Source organism: Onychostoma macrolepis, chromosome 23, assembly GCF_012432095.1.
Source record: "Onychostoma macrolepis isolate SWU-2019 chromosome 23, ASM1243209v1, whole genome shotgun sequence".
NCBI classification, from domain to species: domain Eukaryota; kingdom Metazoa; phylum Chordata; class Actinopteri; order Cypriniformes; family Cyprinidae; genus Onychostoma; species Onychostoma macrolepis.
In genome coordinates this window covers 28780728-28799371 of record NC_081177.1, presented here as the reverse complement: position 1 = coordinate 28799371, position 18644 = coordinate 28780728, and the positions used below count along the sequence as shown (strand labels likewise).

At 37.9% G+C, this 18644-nt stretch overlaps 1 protein-coding gene across 2 annotated transcripts; it reads left to right on the top strand.

Moving 5' to 3' along the window:
* Nucleotides 1–711: 711 nt before the first annotated feature.
* On the top strand, nucleotides 712–18030 carry LOC131532305 (EMILIN-3). 2 transcript variants are annotated; one of them, XM_058763832.1, is made up of 5 exons: nucleotides 712–1232; nucleotides 11499–11621; nucleotides 12137–12420; nucleotides 15269–15801; nucleotides 16281–18030. In XM_058763832.1, the coding sequence occupies exons 1-5, from the start codon at nucleotides 1072–1074 to the stop codon at nucleotides 17562–17564; spliced, it is 2385 nt and encodes a 794-aa protein (XP_058619815.1). In that variant the 5' UTR covers nucleotides 712–1071; the 3' UTR covers nucleotides 17565–18030. The 2 variants fall into 2 exon arrangements, with proteins under 2 accessions (XP_058619815.1, XP_058619816.1); XM_058763833.1 differs by lacking the exons at nucleotides 712–1232; nucleotides 11499–11621 and adding an exon at nucleotides 11907–11967.
* The last annotated feature ends 614 nt before the right edge of the window (nucleotides 18031–18644 follow it).

The following is an 18644-nucleotide window of genomic DNA, read 5'->3' as shown; positions in this document are numbered from 1 at the left end:
TTAGTATGGTAGTTGTTAAGTTTAGGTATTGGGTTGGATTAAGGGATATAATAGGGATCGAAGGCATAATAATAAGCAACTAATTAATAGAGAGAATTGGTACCTAAACTAAAGTGTTAACATATGTGCATATCAGATGTGGTGAGATGCAGAATAATGAATAAAGATTAGGCATGAAAATCAATGGAAAATATTTAGAAAATTCTGTTTAATGCAACAACTTGCATTTGGTTTTTACAAGTGTAGAAGTAATGCTGAGATGGAGCCTGCTCACATTTCTGCAGAAATGAAGGAAAATCACGGAGCAAAAGAAATGTTTGGAGATTTATAGCTGCAGGCACGTGAGAAGGTTATGGGCTGAGGTCAATGAAGGGGGGGTGGAGATTTTGGCACAGAGCAACCCAAAGAAAATATTCATAATCCCAGTATGCTTTTACACATGAGCCACTGATTAAAGCTGCGTCCAAACGAACGAGCAGGGAGACGATTGCGTTGGTTAATCTTTCTAAATGCGCTCTCGTCTTTGAGGGGTTCCAGGGGGTTCTGTTTTGGGAGAAACATAAAGTGAATGGGTTCACCCCTGCTGTCGCCTGCTGGGTCTCATTTCAGGCCGGAGTTTGGGGAGGGATATGCAAATGCGTGCGTCCCCCTCAGAGCTGCAGCTGCAGGGTCGACTCGCGCTGGACTGTTGACAGAGGGATCTGAGCACTCTCCTGCTTCGGTATTCTGCTACCGCTGCCCTGTTGCCCTGTCTGTCCTCTTTGCTTTCTCCTCTGCCTGTCTCTCTCTCTCGTGTGAGTGGTAAAGTGGGCAGGATAGTGCCAGAACAGCAGATGTTTCGATTGCAGCGCTGCTTGCCCGCCAACAACTGAAGTCAGTGCTCCAGAGAAACCTTGTGGGACTCAGCAAGGAAAACAAGCAACACTTCACAACCTCCGGACTCTAAAGCCCAGCTGACTTTACTTCCCCCTCTCTCCACAGCTTTTGCTTTCTATACACTTTCTCTGTGCTTTTCCACTTTATGGCTCTTTCTGCAAGTGTTTTTGTCAACCTTTGCTCTGCTACTTAAAGATGAGTGGGATATTCGCGTGTGGGGGTCTTCTGTTAGTCATGTTGCTACTGACTTCAGTGGATGCCAGAGGAACTCTCTATGGAAGCCCATACAGATACAATCTACACAAGTCTGGGAGCGTCCCGCAGTACAACCCTGGAAAACCAACGGGTCACCATAAGTAAGTCACCAGTAAAGCTGTATTTGTATGTTTGTACTGTATGTGTGTACTTACGGCACAGAAGCCTGATTTATCAAGCATTAATGTGCACACTGCACAAGGAATGAAAGATCAAAAATTGACAGCAGTGTCCTGCAGTTTCACATGCTTCATCTGCAGTGGTTTTAAACAACATTTTCTGATTTATTTATAATTACACATGCAGCTTTTTTGGAGTTCAGATTCATTGAGAGACTACATGTAATGTTTGTACTTGCAGAAATTCATTCAACTCAGGATTATTTATTAGTGAACTAAAAAAGGGGATACAAACTTTTTTCTTTAATGAATAAAACTAAACATTTAAACACTTTCCGATAAACAGATTAACATTTTCCTTTATGTTCATATACATTTTAATAAACTACTACTGTATGTAATAACATTAAAAGGATAGTTTACAAAAAAAAAAAAATAAATAAAAAAAATTGCTGCCATCTAAGATGCAGGTGACATTTTCTTCAGATGAAGAGTAAAGAAGATTTGGTAACACATTAGATTAGGGAACACATATTCACTATTAACACTATTAAGAGTTTTCTCTCAATAAACTTCTAATTTGCTGCTTGTTGACTGTTAAGGTAGTTGTTGTAGTAGTTATGTTTAGGTATTGGATAGGACTAAGGGATCTAGAATATGATCATGCATTAATATGTGCTTTATAAGTACTAATAAACAGCCAATATGCTAGTAATATGCATGCATATTTGGGCGAACTATCCCTTAAAATACCTACAAGACTATAGATTTACTGTGTCACTACAAATTCCTTCATTTATTTGCAATGAGTTTGAGGTATGGTTATGTTTAGGAGTAAGATTAGGGTTAAGCTTATAAGGGTTAGAGTTAGTTTTTGAGGTTAGGGCAAGTATACAAGTTCTTGAAATGTGCTTACAGTGCACCAACATGTATGGGCATAATAAGTAAATTGCTTTAAATGGTTAATTACATAGTAGTTAAGGCCACCTAAAAACTGTAAAATATGGCCAAAGAATATATGTAATTTGTCAATTTTTGTATTTAAATATTACAATTAAGACTCTATCTCATCTCAGTGTCTCTCAACTTTGATGAGACTGTGAGTCTGTTTTGCCACCATTACAGTTATTTGGAACGCACTCTTAATGTATACAGTATTCTGTTTGTCTTAAGTCAATATAAATGTCCAAAAATCACAAAGTCAGTATAAGTCCTAAAATCAGCACAGAAGTTTTGTTCCAAAAGTCATCCCGGAGCAATTTGAATCCGGCTCAAAGATAAATAGCTGGCATGTTGAGAAAATCCACATCAAAGACCTGTTGGCATCCAGGAATCCTGAAATGCCAGTGCTATCAAATGTAGTTTGCAGTTGTTGGCAGTGATGTTGTATCTGCCTCATCTGTCCTCAGTGACCCATGTTCTGAGCAGTTTCTGCTGCCACACACACCGGTTCTGGACATGTTCATGTTGATGGGTCGGGTAAATCACAGCAGCCTGCATCTTTCTCTTCTAACTCTGTTTCTAGTGAGCTGCCTACGTAGACAGCATTTTAAGGCATCTTTGGCATGCTCCCGAAGCGAAGGCTGCTCCAAACCGTAGACTGCCTTGATTATACTGTCTTCTAAGATAACTTACTTCAAACACAATCTAAGGCAGCATCTGTCCTTCAAGGAGAATGCATTACGATGAGCTCAGTGAAGATATTTCATGCATCCAATATTGGACAAACAAAGGGAAATGTTCTCTGCTTGGACAACCCTTGTGAAAAAGAAGTACACTTATGTGTATATTAAGTGTACTTATGACAAAAGTAATATACTAAAATAATACACTTCAGTGGAAAATGAATGTAATGTCTTTGAACACTTAATTACATGTTATTTACAACCGAATGAAAATTTATTTGAAGGTGTCCTTGTTACAGTGTAATTATACATTTAACTATTGAGTAATATTAATTAACTACAGGTACTTACTATATGGTTAGGGTTTGGATTAGGGTTTGTTTTAGGATTACTTGCATGTAATTATGCATAATTTATTGTAATTATAATAGTAAGTACATGCAACATGTAACAAGGACACCTGTTACCCAAACAAGTGTTACCCAAATTTATTATAGTTGAAATTTCTACAAGTTTTTTAAAATATGTTTTGATATTTTTTAAAGTGTTTTTAGATTTTTAAAATCCACTTAAGCAAGACCTATGATTACCTATATTACTTTCTATGTAATTTCATAATTCTTCTATTGTCTTTGAAATATAATTAAAGTGTGCTGCTAAATGTATCAACATGCATTTGTGTTAAACTAAAATATACTATTTCAAAATAATTTGTCATTTCAATTGAAGTGTGTATGTTGTGTATTTAAATATATTTGTAATTACATATAATGATGAAGTTGCAATTTAGTACATTTTAAATATACTGCGTTAACTGTAAATGCAATAATGTAGTATGTTAGTCAACAAATTAGAGTTCTTCTTTAAGGATGACAGATTAAAACATTTTGATTTAAAATGTATTTTAACTTTTTAAAAGCATACTTAAGTGTGTTAAAACAGTCATGGAAGTTATCGGTTTAAGTTCACTTAAGTGGCCTTTCAGGTAATTATTATTATATGATTTTTTTTGGTTACACTTTATTTTAAGGTGACCTTGTTACAGTGTAGTTATACATTTAAGTATTGAGTAATATTAATTAACTACATGTACTTACTATATGGTTAGGATTAGGGTTTGTCTTTGGGTTACATGCATGTAATTAAGCATAGATTTATTGTTATTACAATAGAAAGTACATGAAACGTGTATCAAGGACACCTTAAAATAAAGTGTTACCGATTTTTTTCTATACTTTTAAGTGCGCTATAAGTGCACATTCAATACAGTTATGCACACTTATTTTTCACAACTGAATGTTTGGGCTGACTGAAAAGATTTTGTGCTAACGTGTACTACCAAAGACAGGTGCATGTGAATTGCATTATGAATTGCATGTTGACTCATTATTGAACACACACACACACACACTGGTATTCCTATAATTAAGGGGACATTGCATAGGTGTAATGGTTTTTCTACTGTCCAAATTGTATTTTTTATCCCCTTACCCTAATCCTAAACCTACCCCTCACACAAAACACACTGCATTTTTTTGGAGCTGTTGTCCTGATGGGGACCTAAACCATGTCCCACAAGGTCAAAGTTTACTGGTGTGTACTTGTGGCGACATTTGGGCACATATTAGTTCTTAAAAAGTACAATATTAGTACCCAACATGTTCATATTAATACCTTTTGAAAGGGCACCACCTTAGTACTGTTTTTCTGAGAGTGTGTTGTAGAAATTTTCTCTGGGCAGACAGTGAATGTTATTTTGTTTGTGATTTGTGTATGCATGCAGTATATGTAGTATACATGAATTCCTGTAGGAGAGTTATGTGTTTACATACATTTTTTCCAGCATGGTGTATTTCCATCATAAACTATGATGTGTACCCTTAATTACTGTATATTATACATGGAAAACATGAATGAGCATCCCACAAACAAACGTGTCCATGAAAATGCCACGTGTAGCACCTCACAACAGCTCATTTAAGTAAGAACATATGAGAATAAAGCGTCCAAGATTTACAGAAAGCCATTATGTCTAGCTAACTAACATTTTTGCCAGCATGATCTTCATGTAATTTTAGTTCAAAATTTTTCTCACATGCTTCACATTTTTCTCTTCAGTGCAACTGAAGGATCAGTTTCTGCAGACAGCAGCTGCTCGATGTTGATATACAATTAAAGCTAATTTGAGATTTTTAATTTAGCACAGCAACATTTTACATTTGACCAATTAAATCTAAACTCTTGTTGTACTACGGTAATATGCAATTGCTTAATCATAATAATACTCATACATTTAGACCTAAATTATGTTCTGTATTTAAATAACTGTATTTTTGCACCACAAATTCGTAAATTAGACACCTGCATTTCTCAGTTCCTAAAAAAGTCCTCTTGTCATGCTTATAGCTGGCTAGCTATTTTAGCCAATAAACATCTGGTTTAACAGCATAGACATTTGTTGGTAACTATATCGCCCCCTTGAGTACTGAGGCTTGTTACCTCCACAGGAACACACATTAAGTACAGTAAATCTGTATTAAATGCACTGCCCAAAAAGTCAGGCACTATGATTCCAATTCCAAACAAAGTAAGTTTATAAGACAACATTCAAACTGAAACAAAGCCTCATAGGACTGTCTGGAAAGCTCTATACGGGCAGCAACCCAGTGTCTAAACATCATCTGTAACACCTGTTAGTAGTAACTGAAATCAGATTGGACCTTTTCAGTTTGAGAAAGCTCTTGTCAGTTTTGTGCCCAGTTACATTAAGTGGTCAGTGAAAGACTGTAATGTTCATGAAAGTAGGCGAATGAAAGTGTGATTCTGCTTTATAATGTCTATGGACAGCATCTGTGACACATCTGTTGACACAAACAATAATTCTGATTCATTGTGTATGTGTACACATAACACATACAAACTGCTTAAAAGAATGAGAAATGTTTATAGTTATATAATTATAGTAGAAGCTTAGCATGCAAGCAGACATACCCACAAGTAAATGTTTACAATATACAACTCTTGAAATGCTTTTGAAGTTTATTTAAAACTTAAAAAATGACACATCTTCTTAGCACGATACTGATGTGATTCACTTACCAACATCCCATTCACATAAGTGCTTTGCTGGTGATGATGAAAGAGTGTGTTCATTTAAATAATGACTATATTTACATGGACAATGGTAATTTAATTATTTACCTAATTCTAAACAAGACAATGTTATGATTGAGGTGTTTACATGAGTTGCTTTTAGAATATTCCTTTCATGTTCCCGTTTTACATGTCATAGTACATAGATCGATTATTGGCACACGTCATTATATCCCCACGCAACGCAATCCGACGTCCCCTCCAGAATTTCACGTATAAACATATAGTTTGTCTTCGTTATGATGCCATATACAGTTTTGGGTGTTTTATTTTTAATTTTACAAAAGCTTCAAGTGCAGTTAATTATTTGTCATGCTATACATGCAAACAGATGACGGCGTTGTTAAAGCCATGCTCTTTTGTTTACTGTCCAACGGTTGACCACTGCCGTGTGTATCCTGTCGCAAAATGTGGAAAAATTCCTACACGACGGTAATATTGTAATTAAGGTGTGTACATGTCTATACTGCACTTCGATAATGCGACTAAAATAGGAATACTCCACATTTCTTATTTCGATTTCTGTTTACTTCGAATGTGACTTTAGCCGGATTACGGTAATCAAAAATCTATGTTTACATTGTAGATGGTAGAAGAGTATTGTCTTAATCGTGTTGAAATCGGATTATTGTTGTCCATGTAAACTTACTCTCTGTTTCTATTATCACCCAATGCCAGCACATTGGACTGTGTCAAAAAACTAGAAAACTTTAATAGACTTCAATGTTTAGAATTAGGTCCAGTGTAGTAAGTAGTGATTACTTGACAGTTCTGCTTGAGCCAATAAATGCCATGTAACCATGCCATGTGACGTCATGGCAATGTTGATTGGCTGTTGGAGCATGTAGAGCCTCAAGCCCTTCACTAGTGACTATCCTGAGCTTTGACATCCAAATATTCGAAAGTTAATTTGATACAAGCATCTACTATGATATAAATTAATATATGTGAAGATACTTATTGGCAACAGAATGGTGTCTTCTCAGACCATGATATCACTATCCATTCCGGAAAGCAGCCCTATAACAAAATGACAATTTAAACAAATGTGCCGTTAGGATCCTTATAAGTGCCATAGACAACTGGCTTAAAGTGTACTTTAAACATAGTTCCTGTTCATTGATCCATGGTAATTGACGCCTTGCCACAGATGCATTCCATAGTGATTAGGTGGAAAATTACTGATCCATTTGACATCTATTTTTGCATGCGACTTTGAAAGCTGTGCATGAGAGCAGGTCAAATTAGCAGGAGTGAAGGTCCATTTATATTACTTCTCTGAACTCTGGCTATTCTGGAGGACAGAAACAGTATCTGAGTACTAAATGTGTCCCATTGTTCGATAGCGTGTAGAAGCTCCTCTTTCTTCAGTTAATGGATCCTAAAAAGCCTCCATGCACCGTATCTCCATATTTATAATGTCAGAAGCCCCATCCATTCCAGAGCGACTCTTTAAGACATGACCAATGACTGAACCCGGTGACTGATGAAAGATTGCTTCCATTAGTGTGAGTGAGAGAGTGGATGAGATAAAGAGAACAATGAAAAAATGGAGGGAGATATTTATATGGAGAACAAGGGGGAAATTCTGGCACAACTCCATCTCACAACTGTAAGCTTTAAGTGCCATTAAAAGCTTTTGACATGCCTGTGCATTACTCAAGGGTGACTGGAGGTCATTTTAAACAATGCCGGCCATTTATATTTAGATTATGAAAATCCACAGCCAAATCCTGAGCTACATAAAGGTATAAAACAATTTGTGTGGCTTGGTAGTAATGTGGCTGTTTTTTACACTAGTCACATGTAGCCAGTTGGTCCAAGTCTGGTCCATTTTGTGGTGCATTGGTGGTCCACCACCAATATGTTATATGAAATAGATGAATATTTACTAGCTACTAAGTGACTTGATTGAAAATCGAAACCACAAACCTCATAAACTCCAATGATTAGGCTAATAAAAACCTTCCAGACTCCCAGAAACTGCATTGCAGTCAGGCAATCTGATTGGAGCTTGATATATTTACTAGTGCTGTCCAGCTTTCTTTGCCTTATGCATCAGACAGCTGAAACTAGTTTTGCACCTCAATCTTCTAGTGGTGTACTTCAGGTGTATGTACTGAGCCCTCTCACATTATTATACATTCGTCACTCCATTTTATCTCTTGAGATCAATCCGGCACACACAGAAGACACAGCAGCTGAAGGATGTCTCCAACAGCCTCAAATGTCTCTTTACACCATTCCTCTGACAGATGAACACACGTTTTCCTCATGCTGTGTGGTCTTTGTGGTTTGGGAGATCAGCCTGCACAGCTAATATTCATCTTTCATATGCAACACACAGATCACAGGCACTGTTTAACACATCACAGGAGGCTCTTAGATCACTTTACATGCCTGACATTGTGTTAATTTGTCCTTTCACAAATCACGATACTGTAATTCGAGCATCGCAAATTCTTTGTTCCATGCGAACAAATGCAAATGCATGAAATACTTGTAAAGGGCTTTTGTTGTTGAACATTTGTTTTTTGTAGTCACTGACAGAAACTTAAGCAATGCTTGCAACTTCAACACGTGTAACACGAACACACACTTTATGTGTCATGTCTCTCTTGTTCTTCATGTGGGCATAATTTCACATTGATTGAATCAACTTGTGCAGATATGGTTGAACTGGGTTATGTATACATTGAGAACATTTGGACACCTGGACTCATTTTGCTCGACTACAGAGCTTGTCCTTTTTCTTCCAAGTGTGTGCCTACCTGACAAACAAATGCTGAATGCCGAAGTCTGCTTTTCGTTACTCGCAGGCAGAGATTTTAGATCTTCTGCATGTAGTTATTTACATTCCCTACATTTTCAGTGTTTGCAGAGAACTGTTTAATGTGTCACCTAATGAAGAAGGCAAGTAACAGGGATCATTTCTGTTGTAACTATAAGTGAGAAATTGTGTATTATTCACACAACACAACTTTAGACACACTTTTTTCTTTGTATAATGAGTCATTTTTGTAATAATCCCCCACACAAATGTCTGGTAAGCTTAGTCAAAATGCATAAAACTGAGTAAATATTACAGTATTACAGTTTGTTAAAATCTTTGGCCTCTTATGTAATATTGGGAAATATTATTGTAATTTAAAATACCAAAAATCCTGTGATAAAAGTTGAATTTTCAGTGTCTTTACTCAAGTCTTCAGTGTCACATGATCCTTCAGATATCATTCTAATATGCTGATTTATTATCAATGTTGAAAACAGTTGATTATTATTATTATTATTATTTATTATCATCATTATTTTTGGACTCTGTGATACTTATTTTCAGGATTCTTTGATGAATAAAAAGTAAAATAAATAAATAAAACAATTAAAATTAAAAAAATTAATAAGCAACACAACTGTTTCTTTCAACACTGTTAATAAATCAGCATAGTGGAATGATTTCTGAAGGATCATGTGAGACTGAAGACTGGAGTAATGATGCTGAAAATTCAGCTTTTCCAAGTGTATTAAAAAAGTAAAATCATTATTTTAAATTGTAATAATATTTCACAATATTACTGTTTTTTTTTTCTTTTCTGTGTTTTTGATTGAATAAATGCAGCTTTAATGAACATATGAGACTTCTTTAAAAAAAAAAAAAAAAAGCATTGAAAATCTTATTGATCCCAAGCCTTTGAACAGCAGTGTACATATTTTAAAGACAGTAATGTGAAGACACACTAGACTTCAAGATACCAGGTTAGTTCACTGGCCACACTTGTAATTAGATTCATTAATGTCAGGGGTCACTACACCTGAACTCTGAACAGATTGAAGCTCTGTAACAGTCCAGATCTCTCAAGCAGAACCGCGGCTGAACAGCAGGACTTTGAGTTTTGCTCCAGGCTCACTGGAAAATGCCAACTCCAGTACAGCAACGCATGACTGCTCTTCAGTCAGATACTCTTCTTACTATGAGCACTCTGTGCGTTAAGACACATAACATGTACATGTGGGCTGTACAGTGCGTATTTATGACCAAATTTGGGTTTCCTTGCGTGTTATGTATGTATCACTTTAACTGTGTTTGTTTCGCATCTGATAGCATCAGACAGCCATAAATCAGATCTCAACAGCTGCTGAACTGTGTAATTACTGTATAATGGGGCTCTGAATTTGAGTCCCTTGGTATAAGTTAGTAAACAAGCATATATTCCATACTATTTTTTTTTTTTAGTTTAGTTTATTTTATTTTATTTTATTTTTTGTAAGCTGATTTTCGGTTGTTAAGAGGAAGGGCACTATAAATTAGATATATAGTAGGCCCTACACATTATGTAATACATGTGACATAAAATATTTTAATGATAAAAAAAAAAAAAAATGCAATATAAATTTTAAAATGGTAAAATATTGACCTGGTCAGTCTATTAATGATATTTTTCCGCTCACGAAAAGCGCTCGGTGCGCTTTCAATTGCTTTTTTTTTTTTAGTAAGAGCAAGAGACTGTACGACATTCACGTTACATGATTTGGCTGATTTTTACGTATAGAGCCTGACAGCGCACCGCATTAAAAGAAATGATCATTCATGTTTTCATAACTGCTGGCCAAATTCAAAAACAAAACTATAATTAAAACATCTTTGAGAGCAAGGGGTGTTTTGGGGGCCCTACGCAGCTTGCGTAGTCTGCGTATAGGAAGGATCGGCTCTGCCTACAACATTTAAATGTGCAGCTAAATGTGCACTATAGTCAAGTCACCGATATTTATACAGCTCTTTTTACAATACAGATTGTGTCAAAGCAGATTTACAGTATTAAACAATATAACTATATAACAAAGTACATTGAATAGAAACACTGTATCCAAAAATGCAAAACATACAACATCTTCTATTTTCAGTCTAATGAATGATCCATTAGCAATATCAACCATGGTTTTTATTTCTATCTTGAGTATTATTTGATCAAAATGTTAAAAATGAAGAAATTTTACTCAAAATAGGTTTACTCAAAAAAACTCAATAATGATATCATGAAGCATACTACTGTTTAAAATGTTTATCGCTGCTTAATCTATACTGCTACACATACTATTTGCCAGTCTCTCTCTCTCTTTCTCTCTCTCTGTTGTTTCTTGTTGCTGTGGACTCTAAGCAGTTGCTATAGCTGCACTTCAGATGAAAAAGTTTGAACGGATGTGAGTGCATGTGGCAGGTTCAGCGTGGACTGTGAACTGGTGAACTGTTTTAATACCTATTGTTTAGATGATTTAATGCTTTCATGAATCATTTAAACGTTATTGCTATCTTTGGGTAGATGTTACTTTGCCTGGTGAAAAAGTGATTGTAGTTTTACATTCATAAGTGAAAAATACATGATTCCATCATGTAACCCTGCTAATAATGTCTCTTTTTTTGTTGTTGTTGTTTTTATCAGACTTTGATTTTTGCGTGTCTCTTTCCCCATAACAGGAACTTCTGTGCCTACGTGGTCCAGAAGAACATCACCTGTGTAATGCAAGATGGAGTGGCCACATATGTCAAACCAGAGTACACTACCAAGTGCATATGGGGACAGAAATGTCCTGTGCTCATGTAAGTCAAGCACTATGGGTCTTGAATGGAATAACGTGGGGTGATTTTAGAGTTACAACAAAATTTAGATCTAAATGGGTTTTTATTTTTCAAAATAGTAGGAGAAAGTTGGCCTCGGATAATTCAAAAACAGCAAATGATGTATGTTAGAAGCTATTTTGCTATTGACACACTGATTTATACCATTTGCAGAGTTGGTGTTTGAAGCACTCAAGCAATTTTTTGTGTCCTTGAGTTGCCCTCTAGTGGCAGCTCAGAAAACTGTTCATTGTCAAATGCCACATTCAGAGAGCAGAAGCTTGTGATATGGTGATACTCAAACTGCATTTCCATCTGAAATGTGGAAGTATGTGTTTTTAAACTGTATAATAGGCTGCATCATTAATGTCATGCCTGAATGTCAGTGAATAAAGCTCCTGAAGCTCATCTCCTCACTGATTTAATTCTGACTGTTGTACACAGGTGAAGTGTGAAGTTCTTTCTGTTAGTGACATTCGGCGTGTTTTTCCCCGCAGGTATCGGACACTCTTCAAGCCACAGTACAAAGTCGGTTATAAAACCATCACTGAATTGGAGTGGCGCTGTTGCCCGGGTTTCTCTGGAGAGAGTTGCGGCGATGGGTCGACCTCTGACCCCGATGCCATGATACCACCCTTCAAAGGCTCTTTCCCTCGGCCCGGGGTGAAGGGTTACCCCAGGGGTCATCCCAATATCCCGTTCCCCTTTCCTGGAGGTCACCCTGACAACAAACCCATCCCTAGTGGATTCCTGCCACCAGAAACTCCGAAAACAAGTTATGGTGAGTGCCACCATTAGCAGTTTGACTGTGAACACTGTCATTAACAGTAGGGTAAAGTATAATTGTAATAAATGTAGATTATTACAAAGTAATGATGTTTAAAATTGTACATTATTATTATTTTTAATCTACTCCAGGGGTTTCCCAAACATTTTTGTTAGCCAAACCTCTTAAATGCAGAATATTTTCTTGAAATACCCTATGATTTTAAATTATTATCTATAATAATGTAACACATTCACATATTCGTGGTTCTCTGTTGTTAGTGAACAGGTTTGTAAAAAAATAAATACATACATACAGGTGCATCTCAATAAATTAGAATGTTGTGGAAAAGTTAGTTTATTTCAGTAATTCAACTCAAATTGTGAAACCCGTGTATTAAATAAGTTCAGTGCACACAGACTGAAGTAGTTTAAGTCTTTGGTTCTTTTAATTGTGATGATTTTGGCTCACATTTAACAAAAACCCACCAATTCACTATCTCAACAAATTAGAATATGGTGACATGCCAATCAGCTAATCGACTCAAAACACCTGCAAAGGTTTCCTGAGCCTTCAAAATGGTCTCTCAGTTTGGTTCACTAGGCTACACAATCATGGGGAAGACTGCTGATCTGACAGTTGTCCAGAAGACAATCATTGACACCCTTCACAAGGAGGGTAAGCCACAAACATTCATTGCCAAAGAAGCTGGCTGTTCACAGAGTGCTGTATCCAAGCATGTTAACAGAAAGTTGAGTGGAAGGAAAAAGTGTGGAAGAAAAAGATGCGCAACCAACCGAGAGAACCGCAGCCTTATGAGGATTGTCAAGCAAAATCGATTGAAGAATGTGGGTGAACTTCACAAGGAATGGACTGAGGCTGGGGTCAAGGCATCAAGAGCCACCACACACAGACATGTCGAGGAATTTGGCTACAGTTGTCATATTCCTCTTGTTAAGCCACTCCTGAACCACAAACAACGTCAGAGGCGTCTTACCTGGGCTAAGGAGAAGAAGAACTGGACTGTTGCCCAGTGGTCCAAAGTCCTCTTTTCAGATGAGAGCAAGTTTTGTATTTCATTTGGAAACCAAGGTCCTAGGAAGGGAGGAGAAGCTCATAGCCCAAGTTGCTTGAAGTCCAGTGTTAAGTTTCCACAGTCTGTGATGATTTGGGGTGCAATGTCATCTGCTGGTGTTGGTCCATTGTGTTTTTTGAAAACCAAAGTCACTGCACCTGTTTACCAAGAAATTTTGGAGCACTTCATGCTTCCTTCTGCTGACCAGCTTTTTAAAGATGCTGATTTCATTTTCCAGCAGGATTTGGCACCAAAAGTTGGTTAAATGACCACCATATGGTGTTGGTGTGCTTGACTGGCCAGCAAACTCACCAGACCTGAACCCCATAGAGAATCTGAGTCAAGAGGAAAATGAGAAACAAGAGACCAAAAAATGCAGATGAGCTGAAGGCCACTGAAGAAACCTGGGCTTCCATACCACCTCAGCAGTGCCACAAACTGATCACCTCCATGCCACGCCGAATTGAGGCAGTAATTAAAGCAAAAGGAGCCCCTACCAAGTATTGAGTACATATACAGTAAATGAACATACTTTCCAGAAGGCCAACAATTCACTAAAAATGTTTTTTTTAATTGGTCTTCTGAAGTATTATAATTTGTTGAGATAGTGAATTGGTTAGTTTTTGTTAAATGTGAGCCAAAATCATCACAACTAAAAGAACCAAAGACTTAAACTACTTCAGTCTGTGTGCACTGAATTGATTTAATACACGAGTTTCACAATTTGAGTTGAATTACTGAAATAAATGAACTTTTCCACGACATTCTAATTTATTGAGATGCACCTGTATATAAATACATACATACATAATACATTTGTTGCTGAGTCCACATTACATTCACAAAATAAATAAATTACATTCACATACAAATAAATAAATAATAATAATGTAATTATCATTGTGCTTTAACTCTAATTATGAAATTTAAGAGAGAAACATATTACAACTGTACTGTATAATAAACGTGAATATTTGATAATAATTATAATAATTTTATTTTTCACTAAAAGTAACAATAATAGTATCTATGTCTTTAAATTAGTGCTGTAAAACGATTAATTGCAATTAATCACATCCAAAATAAAAGATTCTGTTTGCATAATATACTGTATGTGTGTGTACTGTGTATATTTATTTTTGTATATATAAATACACACACATGCATGTATATATTTCAGAAAAATGTTATGTTTATATATTAAATATATTTATTTATAATATAAATTATATGAATACTGTATATATAGACATGCAAATACATGTAAATATTTTCAAAATACTGTATATACTGCATGTATGTGTATTTATATATACATAATAAATTACACAGAGCACATATATTATGCAAACAAAAACGCTTATTTTGGATGCGATTAATCTTTTGACAGCGCTAATTTAAATTCATTGCTTTCAAAATTCAAACTCTCAAGCTTTAAACATTTTAAATCCTCTTTATTTATTTATTTATTTAGGCAAGATACAGCTGAAATTCTGTAAACATCTGTGCACAAAAATATTGGAAATTATGTGAAGGTATAATTCCTAGAGCATGTTGTGTTCCTAAATGCATGTTAAACTCACAGCACATGCAGAGATGTAGTTTACCACATTTATGTTATTATCATGCAGCACAATTTATTTATTTTAGTTTTACATTTGGATATAATTAGATTTTTACAACTCCCCTGCAGGTCCCTTACAAACCCTGTTTGGGAAGCCCTGAATGCCTTTCTAACTTCCTAAATGTAGTTGTAAAAGTTATCTTTTACTCACCTCTACCTCTAAGGTCCGAAGGCGGGAGTCTCTGGTGAACGTTTAGACCGCATTGAAGAAAACCTTCGCAAACTCTCTCAAGATCTGGACACCCTGAATGGCTTGGTGACTGGCATGGAGGAACGTCTGCGAGTCTCTCTTCGTGAGGACACCAAGAAGATGCTGACCACTTTGCTCGGTGGCGTCCCTCGGCTGCTGGACACCTCTGTAGGCTTCGGGGTGATCCCAGAGGGCATGCCGAATGGCTTAGACGGCGAGGAGAGCCTGCCTGGGTTTGGAGAGCTGGTGGGAAGGGTGATGGAGGTCAAAGATGAGCTGAGGACCAAGAGCGACATGTTGGACGAGATCCGTGGGATGGTGATTGGACACGATGGCCAGCTGAAGAAGCTGATAGACACGGCCACAGGGAGACCTGTCCCTGCAGATCAGAGACATCTAGAGGAATTTCTGGACTCCAGATTGGCCGGGGTGAGAGAGGAAGTCCTCGATGGCTTTGAGAGGAGACTGACGGGTCTGGAGAGCCACTGTGATGAGAGAATCGGTCAGGTGAGATGATCACTGAATTTTACGTCAAGAACTAGTTGGAACATTGTGAGTAATGTCAATTGTATTTGTTCTAATTCAAGTCAGCATGAACCAGAAATGGCTACTGACTTTTCTTTCCTATTTTGACATTTATCTAAGCTCAAGAAGAGCTTCTTGATTTAAGATTACAAGGGCACAGATAAGTCATTTCTAATAAATGCTATTTAAAAAATAATATTAAGATTTTTTTAATAAGATTTGCGCTCGTCAATTCACTGGTATTTGCGCCACTTTTTAACGCCCAAAAAAAGCATGTCTTAAAGCAGGCGGTAATTTGCGCTGCTCTTGGTGGATTGCGCTGGTCATTATGGAAATGTGGAGATGGAGATGTTATGTCTGTGTTCTGTTACTTTGTTCTGTATACCGTTATCTATGATACAAAACTGCTTCACCTAATCCTTCCAGTTGTTAAAATAAGGTTTCCTGTGTTCTGTCCCTAGGTTCAGCAGCAGTGTCACAAAGAGCACCTAACAGGTCAAGAACAGATCCAACTCTCGCTGGACGGCCGTGAGACGGGCTTGAGGAAAGAGCTGGGTGAACTTCAGGCACAGATCCAGGGTCTGACGGTGACCGAGAGCTGCTGCGGCGAGATAAACAGCCTGACCCAGAGGATGTTCCAGCTGGAGGACTCGATCACAGGCCTGACCGCGTTCCAAAGACAGCTGCAAGTGGACCTGACTGACCAGACGCTCCACATCGAGACCCTACTGGAGACCCGGCTGGTGGACATGGAGGGTAAAATTAACACCTCTGAACACCGAGACGAGTTTGGCTCGCTGGATGGGTTTAACACTTTGTTAGACGATAAGCTAAAGACACTGGAGCGACGTTTGTTTGTGGCAGTTGAGGAGTTGAGCAATGCCACGGCACCGGCGCTGCTAGAGGGGCAAGTGGTGCCGGCGTTGGAGACGGAGATCGACAGCATCCGGAGGAGGGTGGAGGCTGACTTAGATGGGATGCAGAAGCAGATGTCCGTCCTTGAGCTCCTCTGCACCTCTGCCTGCTCCCCCGCCTCTGGCCCAGAGACGGCCCTCATCCAGACTGAGGTGGAGGACTGTAAGCAAACAGAAAAGAAGATGCTGGACCACCTGAATGTGCATTCAAACAAACTGGACCGTCTCAACAGAACCTTGCAGGGTATCCTATCACAGCTATCCCAGGAGGACATAGAAGGCTCCATCCAGGGTGAAATCACACTCCTGAAGATCAACGTCAACTCTGTCAACCGTACCTTGAAAGGGCTGCGCGATTCGGTCAGCCTGTTCGCTCGAGAAGTCGGCCAGGTGAATTCCACCTGGCAAGAGCGGGAAAACCGGCTGGTCACGCAGGTACAGGGCATCTCGGATCTGGTGGAGCGACAGGCAACTATGCTTGGATCCGGGGAGCGGAGGCTAATTCAGTTGAAGGCGGAGCTCCAGAGCTTGCGGCGGAGGTTAGCCGGGGAGCTGCAGGGCTGTCGCAGCACAACGCAGGGAATGCAGCAAGAAGTGATGGGGGTGGAAAGTCGAATCACGCAGGTCGAAGGACAGTGTGGCGGCCTGGGGGAGCTAGCCGATGACCTCGAGAGAATCCGCGGTGAGCTGGAGAGACATTCGGACAGCTTCCTGGCGCAGGTCAACGGGACACTAGTGAGCCATTCTGAGCAGCTGGTTGAACTGAAGGACGGTCTTAAAGACTGCATGAGCAAAACGGACCCCGCGAGACAGCAGGGTGACGGTCAGTAGTGGTAACTATACAGAGAAATCACAATAGGCCTGAGGATGTACAAATTTGCAATATTTTTGTTCCCTCAACAGGGCATTTTGTCTCCTATTTCCTCGTTTTAAGCCTTTATATCGATTTTAACTGAGTTTTGTTAACTTATATGAAGAAAGTGTGACTGCATTATTAAACGTTTTTGACGATTTGTTAAATGAAGTAACAAACATGCAAAAAAACAAGAAAGCGAATGTTATGACACTACTAAGCTGCTACGGGTTTCTAATGGCAAGTACTGTTCACTACCTTCTCATCTCAGCATCCGAGTCATCTCCTGATTTTATTACTGTTTTAATTATTGTTTTATAACAGGAATGAAGCTACACATTTTTATAAAAGTTTCGATGTGTGTGAAATAGTTTCTTTAAAAAAATATATATTTCGCATTATTAAAATGTTTTCTAAGAAGATTATAATTTTTCATTAATAAAAGTGGGCTGTGTGAAAGTTTGTCAAGTATTTCCTTTATATTCTGTTAGGATTTTGCATCATTTAGGGAAGTACCATTAATGTACCATATATGGTGTTTTTCGATAACCTGCTCCAGGACAGGCTTGAAAACCACTGTGCATTTGAAACATGACACTAGCACTATCATGGTGCGGCGGCGATGAAGGAGAGCAGAGATAGGGATCATTTTAGCAGGAGTTTAATAAAATAAAACGAAAATAGCCACAAAGGCACAGGAGAAACAAAAGAGAGCAACAGCTTTCTAAACTAAGACAAACATGACAACATCAACAATAACCGACAAACTCAAGCTACAAATACAGGGTAATATACAACGGTAAATGGGGAACTAAACAAGAGACAGGTGAGGAACATAATCAGTAACCATAGAAAAAAATTAAAACATACTGGCTGCATTCGAAGGCTTTGGCAGCTGAGCTGTTTTCCTGCTGTCCTATCAGGCACTGTCTTTGCAGGCAGCGTTTGTGTATGAAGGTTCCCAAAACTGATTTCGGTAACCCTTTAGAATAGGGAACACTTATTCACTATTAACTATGACTTTTCCCTCAATAAATTCCTAATTTGCTGCTTATTAA

What these genes read in the sequence shown, in the direction of transcription:
- LOC131532305 (XM_058763832.1), top strand. Translation starts at nt 1,072, where the DNA reads ATGAGTGGGATATTCGCGTGTGGGGGTCTTCTGTTAGTCATGTTGCTA. An exon ending in CAGAAATGTCCTGTGCTCAT is followed by an intron (nt 11,622 to 12,136) that starts GTAAGTCAAGCA and finishes TTTTCCCCGCAG; the next exon opens with GTATCGGACACTCTTCAAGC. An exon ending in AACTCCGAAAACAAGTTATG is followed by an intron (nt 12,421 to 15,268) that starts GTGAGTGCCACC and finishes TCTACCTCTAAG; the next exon opens with GTCCGAAGGCGGGAGTCTCT.